The sequence below is a fragment of the Oncorhynchus tshawytscha genome, unplaced genomic scaffold (assembly GCF_018296145.1).
Source record: "Oncorhynchus tshawytscha isolate Ot180627B unplaced genomic scaffold, Otsh_v2.0 Un_contig_4597_pilon_pilon, whole genome shotgun sequence".
Classification (NCBI taxonomy): Eukaryota; Metazoa; Chordata; class Actinopteri; order Salmoniformes; family Salmonidae; genus Oncorhynchus; species Oncorhynchus tshawytscha.
The window spans coordinates 230-26,164 of NW_024607806.1; the positions used below are offsets into that span (position 1 = coordinate 230).

Sequence of the window (25,935 nt, forward strand, 5' to 3'; positions counted from 1 at the left end):
TGGCTGTGAATGGGCTACGAATGAGCTTACGTTTTCTACGTATTCCCCAAGGTGTCTACAGAATGGTGACGTCTTTTTACGCATTTTTGTTGAAGAATAGCCGTAAGGGACCACATTGAGCAAGTCTTGAAAAAAGTACTGAGGTAGCCATTATTCCAATCGCTTCTAATGAGAAACCAATTGTCCCGACGGATATATTATCGAATAGATATGTGAAAAACACCTTTAGGATTGATTCTAAACAACATTTGCCATGTTTCTGTCGATATTATGGAGCTAATTTGGAAAAAGGTTTGGCGTTGTAGTGACCGCATTTTTCGGTCGATTTGTCAGCCAAACGTGAAGAACAAACGGGAGTTATTTCGCCTACAAAAATAATATTTTGGGAAAAAGGGAACATTTGCTATCTAAGGAGTCTCCTGAGTGAAAACATCCGAAGTTCTTCTCAGGTAAATTATTTAATTTGATTGCTTTTCTTATTTTCGTGAAAATGTTGCCTGCTGCTAGCAGGGCATAATGCTGTGCTAGGCTATGATAAACTTGCACAAATGCTTGTCTAGCGTTGGCTGGAAAGCATATTTTGAAAATCTGAGATGACAGTGTGATTAACAAAAGGCTAAGCTGTGTCTCAATATATTTCCTTTGTGATTTTCATGAATAGGAACATTTTCTAGGGATATTTATGTCCGCTGCGTTATGCTAATTAGTTTGAGGGGATGATTACGCCCCCGAATCCGGGATGGGTAGTATTAAGAATTTAATCAACACAACACATCCCGGATGCTACTTCATGAGGTCATTAGGAGTTGTGTTAAGACTGTTACAATATCAGTGAGTTACACAGCTACTTTAGCTGTGCTTTAGCATTCAACATGAGGCAGACAGCTCTTACATTTCTCCAGTGTGTCAGCAAGCTCCTTCTGGTTCATTTTCCTCAGGACGTGCAGTGTGATCTTCAGAGCCCCCTCTCTGGCACTGCTCTCCTGCTTCTCATCTTCAGGGTACACCACTTCCTTATCCTGCTTCTGACTCTCAAATTCTTCTGGGAGTTCTGGACTAAGAATCCTCTTGAACATCTTCAGCTCGTTCTTCACAAATTTAATAATATTCTCTTCAAGCAACTGAAATAAATAAAGTAAATAAGTTAAGCAAGAGAAGAAATGCTTTCTCATTTACACATTCATGAAGGATTGACAGATCAACTTTACTTGAGGTAAACAAAAACAAATGTACATATCAGGACCACATACACTGAATATAGAGGCCAGGTCTGTTTGATGACTCTGAGAAGACTGACCACTGAGAATCTCTGATCTCTCCTGTTGGTTTCTGTGGACAAAACATGAGATGACATCTCCTCATCCAGGGAGTGCTCACACAAGTACTCATACACAGGGAGGGATGTTGGGCTTCAATACAACAGAGACAAACATGACATCTCTCATCAACTCTGAGCTCAGATGGGGAAACATAAGAAGAATTTCATTCTAAAATGCTATATATCCATTATCAGATTTTATAGATTTTATTGCTTAAAGAAATGATCAAACAAATGCTATTGTTTTTTCACTATCTAATCATTGCATGGGGTTGTTCAATGACAGACATGTATTTGTTAATAATCTATCACTTAATGGTTTCATTTCAGAGAGACAAATTTGGTTGTTTTTTAAATGCTGTATATATCTGCCTCACTCTCAGAGAAATCAGTAGTACTGCTAGGTTTTACACAGTAATAATATATTTCTGCCTCACTCTCAGAGAAATCAGTAGTACTGCTAGGTTTTACACAGTAATAATATATATCTGCCTCACTCTCAGAGAAATCAATAGTACTGCTAGGTTTTACACAGTAATAATATATATCTGCCTCACTCTCAGAGAAATCAGTAGTACTGCTAGGTTTTACACGGTAATAATATATATCTACCTCACTCTCAGAGTAATCAGTAGTACTGCTAGGTTTTACACGGTAATAATATATATCTACCTCACTCTCAGAGTAATCAGTAGTACTGCTAGGTTTTACACAGTAATAATATATATCTGCCTCACTCTCAGAGAAATCAATAGTACTGCTAGGTTTTACCCGGTAATAATATATATCTACCTCACTCTCAGATAAATCAGTAGTACTGCTAGGTTTTACACGGTAATAATATATATCTACCTCACTCTCAGAGTAATCAGTAGTACTGCTAGGTTTTACACAGTAATAATATATATCTACCTCACTCTCAGAGTAATCAGTAGTACTGCTAGGTTTTATACAGTAATAATATATATCTACCTCACTCTCAGAGTAATCAGTAGTACTGCTAGGTTTTACACAGTAATAATATATATCTACCTCACTCTCAGAGTAATCAGTAGTACTGCTAGGTTTTATACAGTAATAATATATATCTACCTCACTCTCAGAGTATTCAGTCATACAGTCAAATGTAACAAATAATCTCACTTTTAATAAAGAAATGTACTAATGATACACTTGTGACATCAATATTTAAATATTTAAAAATAATAATTCAAAATATATATATATGATATCTGTATGTAAAACATTTACATTTGTGTTATGGGATTTTTATGAATAATGACTAAATGATGTAAACATTTAACGTAAAACTATAACTAAACAGAATACTACCCTGTCACTGTATGAACGTATGAATCTTATTATAATCATAACACTGAATATAATGTGTGTGGTTTTAGTCAAGAATTAGAACAAGTACTTTGTGTTCCTTGTTAGAAATGAATGGAGCAGACCGGCTGGAATACTATGTTCCTTACAGGACATTCTGTCCTCACCCAGGGAGGGGAGAGACCTTGGGCTTGTAGTAGATTGTTTAACAGGTGGCAGACAATGTGAGAAGGCTTGTGAACTATATTGCCATTGTATCTAAGAGGAGGAGGGACATTTATGACGAAATGTGAGGTATATAAACCAATGTACATGGTATTTTGACCAGAGCTCTGGACAATAAACGCTATTGGTTAATGTCAATGACTGGTCTCTGTCTATTTTATGTAAATAAGAACCTTACAAATTCTTATAAACGGACAGAGTGTTTTAATTGAATTGGTTAATGAACACATAGGAACTAAATTCCTTTAACAATTTGACATTTTATTCATTTAGGAGATGTTTTTATCCAGGTTCCGGTTTCCCAAAAGCATTTTAAGGCCAAGTTCATTATTAGAATCTTCATAGGCAAATTGTTAAATCTCTGAGCTGTTTCAAAAAAAAATTAATATTAACATTGCACTTGAAAACACTTGCAGTCTAACACCTGCCTCGGACCACTAGAACAGCTGATTGTGTTGTTAGATGCTTTTTTGCCCTTCCGCATGACTTTATACACAGAAGATCTCTGCTAAACATAGAATCACATGGTTTATCTGTCTCTCTGTGACACCGATAAATTCAGAACAAAGTTGACAATGTCTTTGCAATTGATTCAAACAAGGGACATATCAAAATATGCTTCAAATGATTTTTTATTTTTATTTGCAGCCTTAGGTGATAATATCTCTCTAGGTGCTGATCCGTCATCAGTATTGTGCAATAACTATGATGTTAAGGAAATATTTGAATGGAGAAAGCTGATCTGAGAGCAGCGCTCACTTTCTTTCCATCCTATCAGTATTGATACATGATCCACCGGACGTGATACCTTGTAGTGCTGCTGGTCCAGTTTCTGCTGGTCTGACTGCGGCTATGGGACTCTGACTTGTTCAGCAGAAGTGCTAACTTGTCCTTGTACCTTATAAATTAAAAAAAGGAAATAGTAACACAATAAATGAACAATAATGAGGCAATAAGGAGAACCAGTACTGAGTCAATGTGCAGGGTACCAGGTAGTTGAGGTAATAATGAGGCTATAAGGAGAACAAGTACTGAGTCAATGTGCAGGGTACCAGGTAGTTGAGGTAATAATGAGGCTATAAGGAGAACCAGTACTGAGTCAATGTGCAGGGTACCAGGTAGTTGAGGTAATAATGAGGCTATACGGAGAACAAGTACTGAGTCAATGTGCAGGGTACCAGGTAGTTGAGGTAATAATGAGACTATAAGGAGTACCAGTACTGAGTCAATGTGCAGGGGTACCAGGTAGTTGAGGTAATAATGAGACTATAAGGAGAACCAGTACTGAGTCAATGTGCAGGGTACCAGGTAGTTGAGGTAATAATGAGACTATAAGGAGTACCAGTACTGAGTCAATGTGCAGGGGTACCAGGTAGTTGAGGTAATAATGAGACTATAAGGAGTACCAGTACTGAGTCAATGTGCAGGGTACCAGGTAGTTGAGGTAATAATGAGACTATAAGGAGTACCAGTACTGAGTCAATGTGCAGGGTACCAGGTAGTTGAGGTAATAATGAGACTATAAGGAGTACCAGTACTGAGTCAATGTGCAGGGTACCAGGTAGTTGAGGTAATAATGAGACTATAAGGAGTACCAGTACTGAGTCAATGTGCAGGGTACCAGGTAGTTAAGGGAATAATGAGACTATAAGGAGTACCAGTACTGAGTCAATGTGCAGGGTACCAGGTAGTTGGGGTAATAATGAGACTATAAGGAGAACCAGTACTGAGTCAATGTGCAGGGTACCAGGTAGTTGAGGTAATAATGAGACTATAAGGAGAACCAGTACTGAGTCAATGTGCAGGGTACCAGGTAGTTGGGGTAATAATGAGACTATAAGGAGTACCAGTACTGAGTCAATGTGCAGGGTACCAGGTAGTTGAGGTAATAATGAGACTATAAGGAGAACCAGTACTGAGTCAATGTGCAGGGTACCAGGTAGTTGAGGTAATAATGAGACTATAAGGAGTACCAGTACTGAGTCAATGTGCAGGGTACCAGGTAGTTGAGGTAATAATGAGACTAGAAGGAGAACCAGTACTGAGTCAATGTGCAGGGTACCAGGTAGTTGAGGTAATAATGAGACTATAAGGAGTACCAGTACTGAGTCAATGTGCAGGGTACCAGGTAGTTGAGGTAATAATGAGACTAGAAGGAGAACCAGTACTGAGTCAATGTGCAGGGTACCAGGTAGTTGAGGTAATAATGAGACTATAAGGAGAACCAGTACTGAGTCAATGTGCAGGGTACCAGGTAGTTGAGGTAATAATGAGACTATAAGGAGTACCAGTACTGAGTCAATGTGCAGGGTACCAGGTATTTGAGGTAATAATGAGGCTATAAGGAGCACCAGTACTGAGTCAATGTGCAGGGTACCAGGTAGTTGAGGTAATAATGAGACTATAAGGAGTACCAGTACTGAGTCAATGTGCAGGGTACCAGGTATTTGAGGTAATAATGAGGCTATAAGGAGCACCAGTACTGAGTCAATGTGCAGGGTACCAGGTAGTTGAGGTAATAATGAGACTATAAGGAGAACCAGTACTGAGTCAATGTGCAGGGTACCAGGTAGTTGAGGTAATAATGAGACTATAAGGAGAACCAGTACTGAGTCAATGTGCAGGGTACCAGGTAGTTGAGGTAATAATGAGACTATAAGGAGTACCAGTACTGAGTCAATGTGCAGGGTACCAGGTATTTGAGGTAATAATGAGGCTATAAGGAGCACCAGTACTGAGTCAATGTGCAGGGTACCAGGTAGTTGAGGTAATAATGAGACTATAAGGAGAACCAGTACTGAGTCAATGTGCAGGGTATCAGGTAGTTGAGGTAATAATGAGGCGATAAGGAGAATCAGTACTGAGTCAATGTGCAGGGTACCAGGTAGTTGAGGTAATAATGAGACTATAAGGAGAACCAGTACTGAGTCAATGTGCAGGGTACCAGGTAGTTGAGGTAATAATGAGACTATAAGGAGAACCAGTACTGAGTCAATGTGCAGGGTATCAGGTAGTTGAGGTAATAATGAGACTATAAGGAGTACCAGTACTGAGTCAATGTGCAGGGGTACCAGGTAGTTGAGGTAATAATGAGACTATAAGGAGAACCAGTACTGAGTCAATGTGCAGGGTACCAGGTAGTTGAGGTAATAATGAGACTATAAGGAGAACCAGTACTGAGTCAATGTGCAGGGTACCAGGTAGTTGAGGTAATAATGAGATTATAAGGAGTACCAGTACTGAGTCAATGTGCAGGGTACCAGGTAGTTGAGGTAATAATGAGACTATAAGGAGAACCAGTACTGAGTCAATGTGCAGGGTATCAGGTAGTTGAGGTAATAATGAGACTATAAGGAGTACCAGTACTGAGTCAATGTGCAGGGTACCAGGTAGTTGAGGTAATAATGAGACTATAAGGAGAACCAGTACTGAGTCAATGTTCAGGGTACCAGGTAGTTGAGGTAATAATGAGACTATAAGGAGAACCAGTACTGAGTCAATGTGCAGGGTACCAGGTAGTTGAGGTAATAATGAGATTATAAGGAGTACCAGTACTGAGTCAATGTGCAGGGTACCAGGTAGTTGAAGTAATAATGAGACTATAAGGAGAACCAGTACTGAGTCAATGTGCAGGGTATCAGGTAGTTAAGGTAATAATGAGACTATAAGGAGAACCAGTACTGAGTCAATGTGCAGGGTACCAGGTAGTTGAGGTAATAATGAGACTATAAGGAGTACCAGTACTGAGTCAATGTGCAGGGTACCAGGTAGTTGAGGTAATAATGAGACTATAAGGAGTACCAGTACTGAGTCAATGTGCAGGGTACCAGGTAGTTGAGGTAATAATGAGACTATAAGGAGAACTAGTACTGAGTCAATGTGCAGGGTACCAGGTAGTTGAGGTAATAATGAGACTATAAGGAGTACCAGTACTGAGTCAATGTGCAGGGTACCAGGTAGTTGGGGTAATAATGAGACTATAAGGAGTACCAGTACTGAGTCAATGTGCAGGGTACCAGGTAGTTGAGGTAATAATGAGACTATAAGGAGTACCAGTACTGAGTCAATGTGCAGGTTACCAGGTAGTTGAGGTAATAATGAGACTATAAGGAGAACCAGTACTGAGTCAATGTGCAGGGTATCAGGTAGTTGAGGTAATAATGAGACTATAAGGAGAACCAGTACTGAGTCAATGTGCAGGGTACCAGGTAGTTGAGGTAATAATGAGATTATAAGGAGTACCAGTACTGAGTCAATGTGCAGGGTACCAGGTAGTTGAAGTAATAATGAGACTATAAGGAGAACCAGTACTGAGTCAATGTGCAGGGTATCAGGTAGTTAAGGTAATAATGAGACTATAAGGAGAACCAGTACTGAGTCAATGTGCAGGGTACCAGGTAGTTGAGGTAATAATGAGACTATAAGGAGTACCAGTACTGAGTCAATGTGCAGGGTACCAGGTAGTTGAGGTAATAATGAGACTATAAGGAGTACCAGTACTGAGTCAATGTGCAGGGTACCAGGTAGTTGAGGTAATAATGAGACTATAAGGAGAACTAGTACTGAGTCAATGTGCAGGGTACCAGGTAGTTGAGGTAATAATGAGACTATAAGGAGTACCAGTACTGAGTCAATGTGCAGGGTACCAGGTAGTTGGGGTAATAATGAGACTATAAGGAGTACCAGTACTGAGTCAATGTTCAGGGTACCAGGTAGTTGAGGTAATAATGAGACTATAAGGAGAACCAGTACTGAGTCAATGTGCAGGGTACCAGGTAGTTGGGGTAATAATGAGACTATAAGGAGTACCAGTACTGAGTCAACGTTCAGGGTACCAGGTAGTTGAGGTAATAATGAGACTATAAGGAGAACCATACTGAGTCAATGTGCAGGGTACCAGGTAGTTGAGGTAATAATGAGACTATAAGGAGAACCAGTACTGAGTCAATGTGCAGGGTACCAGGTAGTTGAGGTAATAATGAGACTATAAGGAGCACCAGTACTGAGTCAATGTGCAGGGTATCAGGTAGTTGAGGTAATAATGAGACTATAAGGAGTACCAGTACTGAGTCAATGTGCAGGGTACCAGGTAGTTGAGGTAATAATGAGACTATAAGGAGTACCAGTACTGAGTCAATGTGCAGGGTACCAGGTAGTTGAGGTAATAATGAGACTATAAGGAGTACCAGCACTGAGTCAATGTGAAGGTAGTTGAGGTAATTTAGGTAATATTTACTTGTTGGTAGAGGTAAAAGCGACCTTGACATTTGAGTTATTTTTACCTTTGTTCAGTAGAAAAGTCTCCCTCTCTTAAGTTTAGAGGTTGATCCATAGACCGGTCACTCTTCATGGACACACAGCTGGGAACAGGGGAGGCTGGTCTCTCCTGCTTGATTGGTCTTCAACACAACAGAGACAAACATTACATCTCTCATCTACTCTGAGCACAAATGGGGAAACAAAAGAAGAATTTCATTCTAAAATGCTATATATCCATTATCAGAGATGTTGGAAAACTAGATTTATTGCTTAAAGAAATTATCAAATAAATGGTATTGTTTTTTTCACTATCTAATCATTGCATGGGGTTGTTCAATGACAGACATGTATTTGTTCATAATCTATCACTTAATGGTTTCATTTCAGAGAGACAAATGTTGTTGATTTTTAAATGCTATATATATCTGCCTCACTCTCAGAGTAATCAGTAGTACTGCTAGGTTTTACACAGTAATAATATATATCTGCCTCACTCTCAGAGAAATCAGTAGTACTGCTAGGTTTTATACAGTAATAATATATATCTACCTCACTCTCAGAGTAATCAGTAGTACTGCTAGGTTTTACACAGTAATAATATATATCTACCAGTAATAATATATATCTACCAGAGAAATCACTCTCAGAGAAATCAGTAGTACTGCTAGGTTTTACACGGTAATAATATATATCTACCTCACTCTCAGAGTAATCAGTAGTACTGCTAGGTTTTACACGGTAATAATATATATCTACCTCACTCTCAGAGTAATCAGTAGTACTGCTAGGTTTTACACAGTAATAATATATATCTACCTCACTCTCAGAGTAATCAGTAGTACTGCTAGGTTTTATACAGTAATAATATATATCTACCTCACTCTCAGAGTATTCAGTCATACAGTCAAATGTAACAAATAATCTCACTTTTAATAAAGAAATGTACTAATGATACACTTGTGACATCAATATTTAAATATTTAAAAATAATAATTCAAAATATATATATATGATATCTGTATGTAAAACATTTACATTTGTGTTATGGGATTTTTATGAATAATGACTAAATGATGTAAACATTTAACGTAAAACTATAACTAAACAGAATACTACCCTGTCACTGTATGAACGTATGAATCTTATTATAATCATAACACTGAATATAATGTGTGTGGTTTTAGTGAAGAATTAGAACAAGTACTTTGTGTTCCTTGTTAGAAATGAATGGAGCAGACCGGCTGGAATACTATGTTCCTTACAGGACATTCTGTCCTCACCCAGGGAGGGGAGAGACCTTGGGCTTGTAGTAGATTGTTTAACAGGTGGCAGACAATGTGAGAAGGCTTGTGAACTATATTGCCATTGTATCTAAGAGGAGGAGGGACATTTATGACGAAATGTGAGGTATATAAACCAATGTACATGGTATTTTGACCAGAGCTCTGGACAATAAACGCTATTGGTTAATGTCAATGACTGGTCTCTGTCTATTTTATGTAAATAAGAACCTTACAAATTCTTATAAACGGACAGAGTGTTTTAATTGAATTGGTTAATGAACACATAGGACACATAGGAACTAAATTCCTTTAACAATTTGACATTTTATTCATTTAGGAGATGTTTTTATCCAGGTTCCGGTTTCCCAAAAGCATTTTAAGGCCATGTTCATTATTAGAATCTTCATAGGCACATTGTTAAATCTCTGAGCTGTTTCAAAAAAAAATTAATATTAACATTGCACTTGAAAACACTTGCAGTCTAACACCTGCCTCGGACCACTAGAACAGCTGATTGTGTTGTTAGATGCTTTTTTGCCCTTCCGCATGACTTTATACACAGAAGATCTCTGCTAAACATAGAATCACATGGTTTATCTGTCTCTCTGTGACACCGATAAATTCAGAACAAAGTTGACAATGTCTTTGCAATTGATTCAAACAAGGGACATATCAAAATATGCTTCAAATGATTTAAAAAAAATTTGCAGCCTTAGGTGATAATATCTCTCTAGGTGCTGATCCGTCATCAGTATTGTGCAATAACTATGATGTTAAGGAAATATTTGAATGGGGAAAGCTGATCTGAGAGCAGCGCTCACTTTCTTTCCATCCTATCAGTATTGATACATGATCCACCGGACGTGATACCTTGTAGTGCTGCTGGTCCAGTTTCTGCTGGTCTGACTGCGGCTATGGGACTCTGACTTGTTCAGCAGAAGTGCTAACTTGTCCTTGTACCTTATAAATTAAAAAAAGGAAATAGTAACACAATAAATGAACAATAATGAGGCAATAAGGAGAACCAGTACTGAGTCAATGTGCAGGGTACCAGGTAGTTGAGGTAATAATGAGACTATAAGGAGAACCAGTACTGAGTCAATGTTCAGGGTACCAGGTAGTTGAGGTAATAATGAGACTATAAGGAGTACCAGTACTGAGTCAATGTGCAGGGTATCAGGTAGTTGAGGTAATAATGAGGCTATAAGGAGAACCAGTACTGAGTCAATGTGCAGGGTACCAGGTAGTTGAGGTAATAATGAGACTATCAGGAGTACCAGCACTGAGTCAATGTGAAGGTAGTTGAGGTAATTTAGGTAATATTTACTTGTTGGTAGGGGTAAAAGCGACCTTGACATTTGAGTTATTCTTACCTTTGTTCAGTAGAAAAGTCTCCCTCTCTTAAGTTTAGAGGTTGACTCATAGACCGGTCACTCTTCATGGACACACAGCTGGGAACAGGGGAGGCTGGTCTCTCCTGCTTGATTGGACTTCAACACAACAGAGACAAACATTACATCTCTCATCTACTCTGAGCTCAAATGGGGAAACAAAAGAAGAATTTCATTCTAAAATGCTATATATCCATTATCAGAGATGTTGGAAAACTAGATTTTATTGCTTAAAGAAATGATCAAATAAATGGTATTGTTTTTTTCACTATCTAATCATTGCATGGGGTTGTTCAATGACAGACATGTATTTGTTAATAATCTATCACTTAATGGTTTCATTTCAGAGAGACAAATGTTGTTGATTTTTAAATGCTATATATATCTGCCTCACTCTCAGAGTAATCAGTAGTACTGCTAGGTTTTACACAGTAATAATATATATCTGTCTCGCTCTCAGAGAAATCAGTAGTACTGCTAGGTTTTACACAGTAATAATATATATCTGCCTCACTCTCAGAGGAATCAGTAGTACTGCTAGGTTTTACACTATAATAATATATATCTGCCCCACTCTCAGAGAAATCAGTAGTACTGCTAGGTTTTACACAGTAATAATATATATCTGCCTCACTCTCAGAGAAATCAGTAGTACTGCTAGGTTTTATACAGGAATAATATCTGCCTCACTCTCAGTGAAATCAGTAGTACTGCTAGGTTTTACACAGTAGTAATATATATATATATCTGCCTCACTAAGATAAATCAGTAGTACTGCTAGGTTTTACACAGTAGTAATATATATATCTGCCTTACTCAGAGAAATCAGTAGTACTGCTAGGTTTTACACAGTAGTAATATATATCTGCTTCACTCAGAGAAATCAATAGTACTGCTAGGTTTTACACAGGAATACGATATATCTGCCTCACTCTCAGAGAAATTAGTAGTACTGCTAGGTTTTACACAGTATTAATATATATCTGCCTCACTCAGAGAAATCTGTTGTACTGCAAGGTTTTACACAGTAATCAATGATGTGGATGGGTTGTGGGTCATTAATCAATGGTTGAACCGACTCAATTCTGGACTTTAGATAAGACTGCGAGTGCCTCCCTATCTGAAATAAATAAATAAATAGTGATAGATGGTGAGACTTCAGAAGTTAATCTAAATAATTAATAATAAGAAGTTAAATGTGTGAGCTAGGTGGTTGGAATAAACTTTTGAACCTGCTTTGTCTTGGTCAAGAAGATCTATAACCAATGACGTCATATTTTGGATATAAACTATTGTTCATGGTTCAATGGGAGCGCGCTCCGAGAATAAATACTATTATACTATTATATTATATAACTACTATTATCTAATTACTAAATACTATTATCAAATTCTGATAAGACTGGTCTCTGTCTATTTTCTGCAAATAAGAATCTTACAAATTCTTATAAACAGACTGAGTGATTTTAATTGAATTGGTTAAAACCTCTTGAAGCTAGGGAAGCCACTATTTTTATGTTTGGAAAAATAACGCCTCAAAGTAAACAGCCTTTTTCTCAGTACCAGATGCTAGAATGTGCATATAATTGACAGATTAGGATAGAAAACACTCTAAAGTTTCCAAAACTATTAAAATATTGTCTGTGAGTATAACAGAACTGATATTGCAGGCGAAAGCCTGAGAAAAATCCAATCAGGATGTGACTCTTATTTTGAAACCCCTGTGTTCCTATGCATCCCTATTGCCCATTTAAAGGGATATCAACCAGATTCCTTTTTCTATGGCTTCCCTAAGGTGTCAACAGCCTTTAGACAAAGTTTCCGGCTTTTATTTTGAAAAAATGAGCGTGAAGGATCACATTGCGTAAGTGGAGAGGCGGGGGCTCTCAGACTGAGTTGGTGCACAATTGAGTAAAACGGCCATTGTTCCTCCCGCTGTTATGGAAAAAGCTACACACTCGGTTGATATATTATCGAATATATATTTTAAAAACTACCTGAGGAATGATTATAAAAAACGTTTGACATGTTTCTGTGGACATTATGGAGACTATTTGTAATTTCCGTCTGCGTTGTCGTGACCGCTCTTTCCTGTGGATTTCTGAACATAACGCGACAAACAAACTGAGGTATTTTGGCTAGAAAAATAATCTTTATGGAACAAAAGGAACATTTGTTGTGTAACTGGGAGTCTCGTGAGTGAAAACATCCAAAGATCATCAAAGGTAAACGGTTAATTGATTGCTTTTCTGATTATCGTGTCCAAGCTTCCTGATGCTAAGTGTATATAATGTTATGTTAAGCTATCGTTACGTTATATGTTAAGCTATCGATAAACTTACACAAACGCTTGGATTGCTTTCGCTCTCTTGCTCCTCCCTGTGGCCTTCTGTGGGTACTACATAACTCATTTGTGACACTTGCTAGGCTCATAATCTGAGGTAGCAACTGCGTCAGATCTACAAATCAATGAGCTAGACCTGTCCATTTGGTTTGCAACTCAGTGAACCTGCGCAGCATTCACTCAATCCGATGTCTATGGATTAAGATTTCGATGCATATCAAATTACCCAGCAGCCATTTAGAAAACACAAGTCATCAAAAAAAGTGTTATTTCTTCACATCTTGGAAAAGAGGACAGGGACATGCTTTTTGTTTAGGTTGTATACCTTTTTTCTGAAAACAGATATGGTTAACCATGACAAGAAAATTGTTTAATGTTTAGGACTGTGGGTCACCACAACGTGTACCCACTTGAACAGTGAGCATTTAATAATAATGCCGGCAGGTCTGATAATTGTGATGCAGAACAATGAGCTGGGAATAGAACGTTCAGAAGGTGAGTTGATTCCACGGAGCTCAATAGAACTAATAGGAGCTGGCAGGGAGAAGAATGACCTAAAATAAGGCCTGTTTTTTAGCGAATACCTCATAACTGAAGACGTAACGTAATATTATGAAACTGGTGTTTACTAGTTATCAGAAAAAAACTATTTTTCATCAGTAAAAAAACGTTAAAAATGTTATGTGTTCAGCCTATTGAGGCACCCTGATTCATAAGTTCAGTCCTTGGACAGAGAGGGGTTAAACACTAAAGTTAACGTCCATCTAGTGAAGAGAGGAGAACCGGACAGAGGTAGCCAGCATCCGTCAACGAGAGAGGGAGAAGCCTCACCGGGATTTAACAGGTGGAAGAAACAACCGGGGAGCTCCATCGGTCCACAAGAAATGCAGACAGCCGGAGATGATGTAGTGGTAGCTATGGTAACTAGGATGCTGCTGGTAGAGTAGCTAGCTAGATTACCGAGCTGTACCGACTAGCTAGGATAACTAGGATGCTGCTGGTAGAGTAGCTAGCTAGCTTATCTAGCTGTACCAACTAGCTTGGCTAGTTAGCAGGTTGTTCGTCTGTCCCTAGTCTCGATGATGATGATGAATCCGGTGAACCACAAAATGAAACGAGGATAGAGAGTGAAAAGGATCTGGCTACACTCATACTGTCCCTGACCGTAAAGCAAAAAGCAAATTGAACAGTAAACTTCGGCGTCTCAACACTGTAACAAACTCCTTCGTTATTCCCCAAGATCACCTCAGCCCACTCTGCGCGTAACCGGATATTATCCTTGGCGCCACAACGTACGGGGACGTGGACAGTTCTGTACGGGGACATGGACAGTTCTGTACGGGGACGCGGACAGTTCTGTACGGGGACGTGGACAGTTCTGTACGGGGACGTGGACAGTTCTGTACGGGGACGTGGACAGTTCTGTACGGGGACATGGACAGTTCTGTACGGGGACATGGACAGTTCTGTACGGGGACGCGGACTGTTCTGTATGGGGACGTGGACAGTTCTGTACCGGAACGCGGGTAGTTCTGTACCGGAATGCGGGTAGTTCTGTACGAGAGCGCGGGTAGTTTCAGAACGCGGACATGAGCAGTGCAACACAATAAACTAAACCCAGTCTTTAGATATCTAGGTGAGACAACCACATATCACAGTCAAATATACAGGATACCAAATTCCATTCCTACCTAACCCAGTCTTTACAGTGGGTTACATTCGTAATATTCATTTTTTATTATTATGTTAAACAAACATTCTATGTTTTTAATTTACAATATTTTGAAAAACTTGACCCATATCCACAAAGCATCTCAGAGTAGAAAATTGGTCGTATAAGTGCCGAGAATAAAGACATTTTACACTTATGGGTATAAATTAAAGTTATGCATGAAGTCTCTAGTCCCACCTAGTCGGCAGATATTTAGGACACCTGGTGAGCTGTCCTAAGTAGTTAAGAGTTAACAGCAGCTGTCCTAAGTAGTTAAGAGTTAACAGCAGGTGTCCTAAGTAGTTAAGAGTTAACAGCAGGTGTCTTGATAATACTATAGAATAATACAGTGAGTCAGTGGTTCCTGAGCCACATGTAATTGCTTTGGAGTCGTTAAAAATAATGTTTTTATATTTCTATATGATCAATCCATAAATAATATAGACCTACATGCAACAGTATGTCTTGTGCTTTTGGCAATGATTTATGTGTAATAATTATGTATAACAAGTGATACCATGTATGTCTGCAGAGCATTTTAACTCATGCTTATTTCCGAAGATTAACTCAGGTTTTCCCCCAGCGGCTAAGGAGTTGGAGCTGTGGCTGAAAGGTGGCTGTTCGAATCCAGGCGCTGGAAAAAACGAATTGATCTGACCACTGGAAGGCAAAGCATCGTCTTGTGCTTTTGGCAATGATTGTATTGTATTGTATGTATTATAATTATGTATAATATTTATGCATAATAAGTGATACCATATATAGCATTTTGTCTTCATTTTGGCAGATTAACTCATGCTTATTCCCCAAGATTAACTCAGGTTTTCACCCAGTGGCTAAGCAGTTGGACCTGTGGCCTAAAGGTGGCTGGTTCAAATCCCGGTGGAAAATGTGCTATTTGCTAACTGCTAGGGTTGAGTGATGTCATTTATTGACGGGCTGGAAGTCGTACTCTGTCTTTTCTATTCTGAGGTTGTTTACTCGCAATATCAGATATTAAGGTGATTTTGGAAAAAACACGAAAATTGATCTGACCACTGGAAGGCTGTTCACCTCAAAGCATTAACCTTCATTGATCAGAAATCTAGAGGTTCTTCTGAACCCCAAAATATATACATTCCATATATTAAGGAAGTGATAGAAGCCTTTTCTGGTTCTAGAAGGAACCTTCTTTTCTAAGAGTGTATAATAATAAACACGTTTTTCTTTTGATTATTTAATTATCTACATCATGTTATTATTTAATTATCTACATCATGTTATTATTTAATTATCTACATCATGTTATTATTTAATTATCTACATCATGTTATTATTTAATTATCTACATCATGTTATTTCAAGTTCTCCCTTTGGAGCGTGTGTTGATATAACGGTAATATTGTCAATATTCTGCTGGTAACAACCATCAAAATTGGTAAAAAATAATAATTAAGAGTAGGCAAAGTGGTCGTGTCATGTGAAAATTCTATCAAATGTCTGACATTGCAACGAGTACAGTCAGGGTGCCGTGGAACCCCTCCAGTACCTCCACAGACCCCGGATTGAGAACACCTGCAGTACCTCCACAGACCCCGGATTGAGAACCCCTGCAGTACCTCCACAGACCCCGGATTGAGAACACCTGCAGTACCTCCACAGACCCCGGATTGAGAACCCCTGAATTAGCAGATGCTCTTATCCAGAGAGATGTACAGTAAGTGCATTCATCTTAAGATAGCTATTTCTTTTGTAAACAAACTTAATAAATTCTTCATAAAATTGTCATCTTACCTCTTAGCTTTGGTGTCATGTCCCCCAGAGAGATGCAGTTTAGAGGCAGGGCCCCCCTCCTCTCTCTCCCCAGAGAAACTCATTTTAGAGCACTGACCCCTAAACAGAGATCCAACATGTTGGTTGTGGTTAACACAGTAACAACTAAACAGAGATCCAACATGTTGGTTGTGGTTAACACAGTGACAACTAAACAGAGATCCAATATGTTGGTTGTGGTTAACACCGTGACAACTAAACAGAGATCCAATATGTTGGTTGTGGTTAACACCGTGACAACTAAACAGAGATCCAGCATGTTGGTTGTGGTTAACAGTGACAACTAATTATTGATTGTCAATTGTTCTCATTTATTCATTATCTCTTTGAGAAATAAAACATTTACTAACAGACATAGAAACAGTCAGGTGATTTAATGCATCACATGAATATGTAGTTTTTAGTAACATTTCATCTCCATGGCAACTGTCAATAATAACAATAATAATAATAATAATAAGTCACTGTTTGTTAAGGTAGTTATAGACAGTACAGCAACAATAATAATAATAATAATAAGTCACTGTTTGTTAAGGTAGTTATAGACAGTACAGCAACAATAATAATAATAATAATAAGTCACTGTTTGTTAAGGTAGTTATAGACAGTACAAAAACACAAGGCCATGTCTCACACTTGTTTTTATTCACCAAAAGTGGCTATTTATTGTCTTTCAATCTGTTATTTTCTAAATGTTTCTGAGAATGTAGACAGAAGGGCTAAAATGGACATGATTGATCTGAGGGGGAAATCATTGATCCATTCAGAAAGTTTTTTTGCATCAAGTGATATGTAGATGTTATATTATTTAAAGTAGACTAGGTTATGATGTATAGTAGTGGGTTGTTAGTGATATGTTATATTATGTAAAGTAGACTAGGTTATAATGTATAGTAGTGGGTTGTTAGTGATATGTAGATGTTGTATTATGTAAAGTAGACTAGGTTATAATGTATAATAGTGGGTTGTTAGTGATATGTAGATGATATATTATGTAAAGTAGACTAGGTTATAATGTATAGTAGTGGGTTGTTAGTGATATGTTATATTATGTAAAGTAGACTAGGTTATAATGTATAGTAGTGGGTTGTTGGTGATATATAGATGTTATATTATGAAAAGAATATTAGGTTGTAATGTATAGTAGTGGGTTGTTAGTGATATGTTATATTATGTAAAGTAGGCTAGGTTATAATGTATAGTAGTGGGTTGTTAGTGATGTGTAGATGTTATATTATGTAAAGTAGACTAGGTTATAATGTATAGTAGTGGTTTTTAGTGATATGTTATATTATGTAAAGTAGACTAGGTTATAATGTATAATAGTGGGTTGTTAGTGATATGTTATATTATGTAAAGTAGACTAGGTTATGATGTATAGTAGTGGGTTGTTAGTGATATGTAGATGTTATATTATGTAAAGTAGACTAGGTTATAATGTATAGTAGTGGGTTGTTAGTGATATGTTATATTATGTAAAGTAGGCTAGGTTATAATGTATAGTAGTGGGCTGTTAGTGATATGTAGATATTATATTATGTAAAGTAGACTAGGTTATAATGTATAGTAGTGGGTTGTTAGTGATATGTTATATTATGTAAAGTAGACTAGGTTATAATGTATAATAGTGGGTTGTTAGTGATATGTAGATGTTATATTATGTAAAGTAGACTAGGTTATAATGTATAGTAGTGGGTTGTTAGTGATATGTTATATTATGTAAAGTAGACTAGGTTATAATGTATAGTAGTCATTTGTTAGTGATATGTAGATGTTATATTATGTAAAGTAGGCTAGGTTATAATGTATAGTAGTGGGTTGTTAGTTATATGTTATATTATGTAAAGTAGACTAGGTTATAATGTATAGTAGTCATTTGTTAGTGATATGTAGATGTTATATTATGTAAAGTAGGCTAGGTTAGTTCACATAATGTTATAGTCCTACCAGTAGCAGGACAGAGAATGTACTGTATATAACCTACATATCATAGATGACCAGTCTAAACATGTTCAGATCAGTTCACATAATGTTATAGTCCTACCAGTAGCAGGACAGAGAATGTACTGTATATAACCTACATATCATAGATGACCAATCTAAAGCTGTTCAGGTCAGTTCACATAATGTTATAGTCCTACCAGTAGCAGGACAGAGAATCTACTGTATATAACCTACATATCATAGATGACCAGTCTAAACCTGTTCAGATCAGTTCACATAATGTTATAGTCCTACCAGTAGCAGGACAGAGAATCTACACTGTATATACAAACATATGTGGACACCCCTTCAAATTAGTGGATTCTATTTCAGCCACACCTGTTGCTGACAGGTGTATAAAGTCGGACAGACCGCCATGCAATCTCCATAGACAAACATTGGCATTGGATGACCTAACTGAAGATCTCAGTGCCTTTCAACGTGGCACCGTCATAGGATACCACCTTTCCAACATGTCAGTTCGTCAAATTCCTGCCCTGCTAGAGCTGCCCCGGTCAACTGTAAGTGCTGTTATTGTGAAGTGGAAACGTCTTGGAGCAACAACGGCTCAACAGTGAAGTGGTAGGCCACTCAAGCTCAGAGAACTGGCTCGCCGAGTGCGGAAGCACATAAAAATGGTCTGTCCTCGGTTGCAACACCCACTCCTGAGTTCCAAACTGCAATGTCAGCAAAATAACTGTTAGTCGGGAACTTAATGAAATGGGTTTCTATGGCCAAGCAGCCGCACACAAGATCACCATGCGCAATGCCAAGCATCGGCTTGAGTGATGTAAAGCTCGCTGCCATTGGACTCTGGAGCAGTGGAATATGGGTTTGGTGGATGCCAGGAAAACGCTTCCTGCACGAATACATTGTGCCAACTGTAAAGTTTGGTGGCGGAGGAAAAATTGTCTTGGGCAGCTTGGGGAAGGCCCTTTCCAGTTTCAGCATGACAATGTCCCCGTGCACAAAGCGAGGTCCATACAGAAATGGCTTGTTGAGATCGGTGTGGAAGAACTTGACTGGCCTGCACAGAGCCTTGACCTCAACCCCATTGAACACCTTTGGGATGAATTGGAACGCAGACTGTGAGCCAGGCCTAATCACCCAACATCATCACAATGCTCTTGTGGCTGAATGGAAGCAAGTCCCCGCAGCGATGTACATACATTTAGTGGAAAGCCTTCCCAGAATTGTGGAGACTGTTACAGCAGCAAAGGGTGGGACCAACTCCATATGAATGCCAATGATTTTGGAATGAGATGTTCGACTGGCAGGTGTCCACATACTTTTGGTCATGTAGTGTATGTAGCCTAATCAAAATCAAATCAAATGTTATTGGTCACAATGTCAGAGCGGCATAGACTAAGATACAGTAGAATAGTATAGAATACAGTATATACATATGAGATGAGTAATGCATAGACTAAGATACAGTAGAATAGTATAGAATACAGTATATACATATGAGATGAGTAATGCATAGACTAAGATACAGTAGAATAGTATAGAATACAGTATATACATATGAGATGAGTAATACATAGACTAAGATACAGTAGAATAGTATAGAATGCAGTATATACATATGAGATGAGTAATACATAGACTAAGATACAGTAGAATAGTATAGAATACAGTATATACATATGAGATGAGTAATACATAGACTAAGATACAGTAGAATAGTATAGAATACAGTATATACATATGAGATGAGTAAGGTCAGATATTTATAGCCGAGGCCAGATACTTTTCACAACATTTCCAACAGAGACCATCAGGTTGGTCGGCATGATTAGTGATCATACTGTAGCTCAAACCTACTGTGACTGTTGAATGTCTGACGACGACCTAACTTTATAATAGTTGGTAGCCGACCGACCAGAATCTGCCCGTCTTTCCTTCAGATCAACACATTTATCTGTCTTCTAATGCAGTGGTGTAAAGTACTTCAGTAGTTTTTGGGGTATCTGTACTTTACTATTTATATTTTTAACAACTTTTACTTTTACTTCACTACATTCATAAAGAAAATGATGTATTTTTTACTCCAGACATTTTCTCTGACACCCAAATGTACTCCTTACATTTTGAATGCTTAGCAGGACAGAAAAATTCACTCACTTATCAAGAGAACATCCCTGGTCATCTCTACTGCCTCTGATCTGGAGGACTCACTAAACAGAGAACATCCCTGGTCATCCCTACTGCCTCTGATCTGGCAGACTCACTAAACAGAGAACAACCCTGGTCATCCCTACTGCCTCTGATCTGGCAGACTCACTAAACAGAGAACATCCCTGGTCATCTGAACTGCCTCATCTGACTCACTAAACAGAGAACATCCCTGGTCATCCCTACTGCCTCTGATCTGGCAGACTCACTAAACAGAGAACATCCCTGGTCATCTCTACTGCCTCTGATCTGGAGGACTCACTAAACAGAGAACATCCCTGGTCATCCCTACTGCCTCTGATCTGGCAGACTCACTAAACACAAATGCTTTGTTTTTAAATGATTTCTGAGTGTTGGAGTGTGACCCTGGCTATCCATAACTAAAATAACATGAACATTGTGCAGTCTGGTTTGCTTAATATAAGGAATTTTAAATTATTACAACTTTACTTTTACTTTTGATATTTAATTATATTTAAAACCAAATACCTCTAGACTTTTCCTGAAGTAGTATTTTACTGGGTGATTTTCACTTTTACTTGAGTCATTTAATATGAAGGAATCTTTACTTTTACTCCAGTTTGAGAACTGAGTTCTGTTTCCACCACTGTTCTAACGTTCCATAGTTCTGTTTCCACCACTGTTCTAACGTTCCATATGAGACACAGTTTCAACAGACATTCTGGAACTGAGTTCTGTTTCCACCACTGTTCTAACGTTCCATATGAGACACAGTTTCAACAGACATTCTGGAACTGAGTTCTGTTTCCACCACTGTTCTAACGTTCCATATGAGACACAGTTTCAACAGACATTCTGGAACTGAGTTCTGTTTCCACCACTGTTCTAACGTTCCATATGAGACACAGTTTCAACAGACATTCTGGAACTGCGTCGGCTACAAAGTTACTTTCCATTTCATATCAGGAAATAAAGTAACGGTCACTGGGTGAATTAGTTGTGCATTGCCCGGCTCCCCGGGGGAGCAGAGTTTAAGCATTTTAGACCATTCCATTGGTCAATAAAATATATGTCCAACCACCTGTAGCACCGGGCCATGCAAAACAAACCTCCCACTGTCGCAGGGCACTGAGACACAGAGTTCTAATCCCAGACGCCTTTCTTCAAGACATCTCCCTTACAATATTTTTATGAACATATAATTTACTCGACACCACGTTTAGCTGTGTTTTTTCCCTCCAAAATGTGTTACTGTAGGCCGTGAATAGTTGTAAACATGCCTACAAATCTAAAAGGTTTTGATTTCAGAATCTTCATTTGTATGCCTCAAATATTAAACTGTCTTAAAATATATGATGATTAGTTGAATCAGGTGTGTAAGTGCTGGTAAGAACAAAAGGGTTGAGAAACCCTGAGATAAACACAAAATCATATAATTGAAAAGCTACTCCACCATCTTTACCAGACGTTTTAATGATAACATGTCAGCCTACTGATTAGTTTACACTTTGAAAACTGCTGTCTGTCAGCAACTCAGCTCAAGTAGCAGTTCTACTAACTAGTAATATCTCATTACAGGTATTCATTCTCTTATTGTAAGTACTTCCGGCGCCGACAGAGATGGCCGCCTCGCTTCGCGTTCCTAGGAAACTATGCAGTTTTTTGTTTTTTTACGTGTTATTTCTTACATTAGTACCCCAGGTCATCTTAGGTTTCATTACATACAGTCGAGAAGAACTACTGAATATAAGATCAGCGTCAACTCACCATCAGTACGACCAAGAATATGTTTTTCGCGACGCGGATCCTGTGTTCTGCCTTACAAACAGGACAACGGAATGGATCGCATGCAGCGACCCAAAAAAACGACTCAGAAAAAGAGGGAAACGAGGTGGTCTTCTGGTCAGACTCCGGAGACGGGCACACCGTGCACCACTCCCTAGCATTCTTCTTGCCAATGTCCAGTCTCTTGACAACAAGGTTGATGAAATCCGAGCAAGGGTAGCATTCCAGAGGGACATCAGAGACTGTAACGTTCTGTGCTTCACGGAAACATGGCTAACTGGAGAGACGCTATCGGAGTCGGTGCAGCCAGCGGGTTTCTCCACGCATCGCGCCGACAGAAACAAACACCTTTCTGGTAAGAAGAGGGGCGGGGGCGTATGCCTTATGGCTAACGAGACATGGTGTGATGAAAGAAACATAAAGGAACTCAAATCCTTCTGTTCACCTGATTTAGAATTCCTCACAATCAAATGTAGACCGCATTATCTACCAAGAGAATTCTCTTCGATTATAATCACAGCTGTATATATCCCCCCCCCAAGCAGACACATCGATGGCTCTGAACAAACTTTATTTAACTCTTTGCAAACTGGAAACCATTTATCCGGAGGCTGCATTCATTGTAGCTGGGGATTTTAACAAGGCTAATCTGAAAACAAGACTCCCTAAATTTTATCAGCATATCGATTGCGCAACCAGGGGTGGAAAACCTTGGATCATTGTTACTCTAACTTCCGCGACGCATATAAGGCCCTGCCCCGCAGCTGACTCCACACTCCAAGACTGCTTCCATCACGTGGACTGGGATATGTTTCGTATTGCGTCAGATAACAATATTGACGAATACGCTGATTCGGTGTGCGAGTTCATTAGAACGTGCGTTGAAGATGTCGTTCCCATAGCAACGATTAAAACATTCCCTAAACAGAAACCGTGGATTGATGGCAGCATTCGCGTGAAACTGAAAGCGCGAACCACTGCTTTTAATCAGGGCAAGGTGTCTGGTAACATGACCGAATACAAACAGTGCAGCTATTCCCTCCGCAAGGCTATCAAACAAGCTAAGCGTCAGTACAGAGACAAAGTAGAATCTCAATTCAACGGCTCAGACACAAGAGGCATGTGGCAGGGTCTACAGTCAATCACGGACTACAGGAAGAAATCCATCCAGTCATGGACCAGGATGTCTTGCTCCCAGGCAGACTAAATAACTTTTTCGCCCGCTTTGAGGACAATACAGTGCCACTGACACGGCCTGCAACGAAAACATGCAGTCTCTCCTTCATTGCAGCCGAGGTGAGTAAGACATTTAAACGTGTTAACCCTCGCAAGGCTGCAGGCCCAGACGGCATCCACAGCCGCGCCCTCAGAGCATGCGCAGACCAGCTGGCCGGTGTGTTTACGGACATATTCAATCAATCCCTATACCAGTCTGCTGTTCCCACATGCTTCAAGAGGGCCACCATTGTTCCTGTTCCCAAGAAAGCTAAGGTAACTGAGCTAAACGACTACCGCCCCGTAGCACTCACTTCCGTCATCATGAAGTGCTTTGAAAGACTAGTCAAGGACCATATCACCTCCACCCTACCTGACACCCTAGACCCACTCCAATTTGCTTACCGCCCAAATAGGTCCACAGACGATGCAATCTCAACCACACTGCACACTGCCCTAACCCATCTGGACAAGAGGAATACCTACGTGAGAATGCTGTTCATCGACTACAGCTCGGCATTCAACACCATAGTACCCTCCAAGCTCGTCATCAAGCTCGAGACCCTGGGTCTCGACCCCGCCCTGTGCAACTGGGTACTGGACTTCCTGACGGGCCGCCCCCAGGTGGTGAGGGTTGGTAACAACATCTCCTCCCCGCTGATCCTCAACACTGGGGCCCCACAAGGGTGCGTTCTGAGCCCTCTCCTGTACTCCCTGTTCACCCATGACTGCGTGGCCACGCACGCCTCCAACTCAATCATCAAGTTTGCGGACGACAAAACAGTGGTAGGCTTGATTACCAACAACGACGAGACGGCCTACAGGGAGGAGGTGAGGGCCCTCAGAGTGTGGTGTCAGGAAAATAACCTCACACTCAACGTCAACAAAACTAAGGAGATGATTGTGGACTTCAGGAAACAGCAGAGGGAACACCCCCCTATCCACATAGATGGAACAGTAGTGGAGAGGGTAGCAAGTTTTAAGTTCCTCGGCATACACATCACAGACAAACTGAATTGGTCCACTCACACAGACAGCATCGTGAAGAAGGCGCAGCAGCGCCTCTTCAACCTCAGGAGGCTGAAGAAATTCGGCTTGTCACCAAAAGCACTCACAAACTTCTACAGATGCACAATCGAGAGCATCCTGGCGGGCTGTATCACCGCCTGGTACAGCAACTGCTCCGCCATCAACCGTAAGGCTCTCCAGAGGGTAGTGAGGTCTGCACAACGCATCACCGGGGGCAAACTACCTGCCCTCCAGGACACCTACACCACCCGATGTTACAGGAAGGCCATAAAGATCATCAAGGACATCAACCACCCGAGCCACTGCCTGTTCACCCCGCTATCATCCAGAAGGCGAGGTCAGTACAGGTGCATCAAAGCTGGGACCGAGAAACTGAAAAACAGCTTCTATCTCAAGGCCATCAGACTGTTAAACAGCCACCACTAACATTGAGTGGCTGCTGCCAACACACTGACACTGACTCAACTCCAGCCACTTTAATAATGGGAATTGATGGGAAATGATGTAAATATATCACTAGCCACTTTAAACAATGCTACCTTATATAATGTTACTTACCCTACATTATTCATCTCATATGCATACGTATATACTGTACTCTATATCATCGACTGCATCCTTATGTAATACATGTATCACTAGCCACTTTAACTATGCCACTTTGTTTACATACTCATCTCATATGTATATACTGTACTCGATACCATCTACTGTATCTTGCCTATGCTGCTCTGTACCATCACTCATTCATATATCCTTATGTACATATTCTTTATCCCCTTACACTGTGTATAAGACAGTAGTTTAGGAATTGTTAGTTAGATTACTTGTTGGTTATTACTGCATTGTCGGAACTAGAAGCACAAGCATTTCGCTACACTCGCATTAACATCTGCTAACCATGTGTATGTGACAAATAACATTTGATTTGATTTGATTTGATTTATTCTGTCCACTAGAATAGATTATTGTTCAGAAATACTTACTTTATTTTTCAATAATCTCCATGTAGTGTTTTCTACTCTGTCTTCTCAAAATGGATCCTGAACAAAAGAACAACTTTACTTTCTGTTTCAGCTCAGCCGCCTCCCCACCCTGATAGTAAAGTGTTA

General features: G+C 39.4%; 1 protein-coding gene across 1 annotated transcript; it reads right to left on the reverse strand.

Moving 5' to 3' along the window:
• Positions 1 to 860: 860 nt before the first annotated feature.
• Positions 861 to 25,935, reverse strand: LOC121842868. The gene is made up of 8 exons (XM_042312658.1): positions 25,810 to 25,935; positions 16,634 to 16,732; positions 10,788 to 10,904; positions 10,285 to 10,374; positions 8,155 to 8,271; positions 3,681 to 3,770; positions 1,251 to 1,329; positions 861 to 1,121 (listed from the first exon to the last, which is right to left on the reverse strand). The coding sequence occupies exons 2-8, from the start codon at positions 16,714 to 16,716 to the stop codon at positions 861 to 863; spliced, it is 837 nt and encodes a 278-aa protein (XP_042168592.1). The 5' UTR covers positions 16,717 to 16,732; positions 25,810 to 25,935.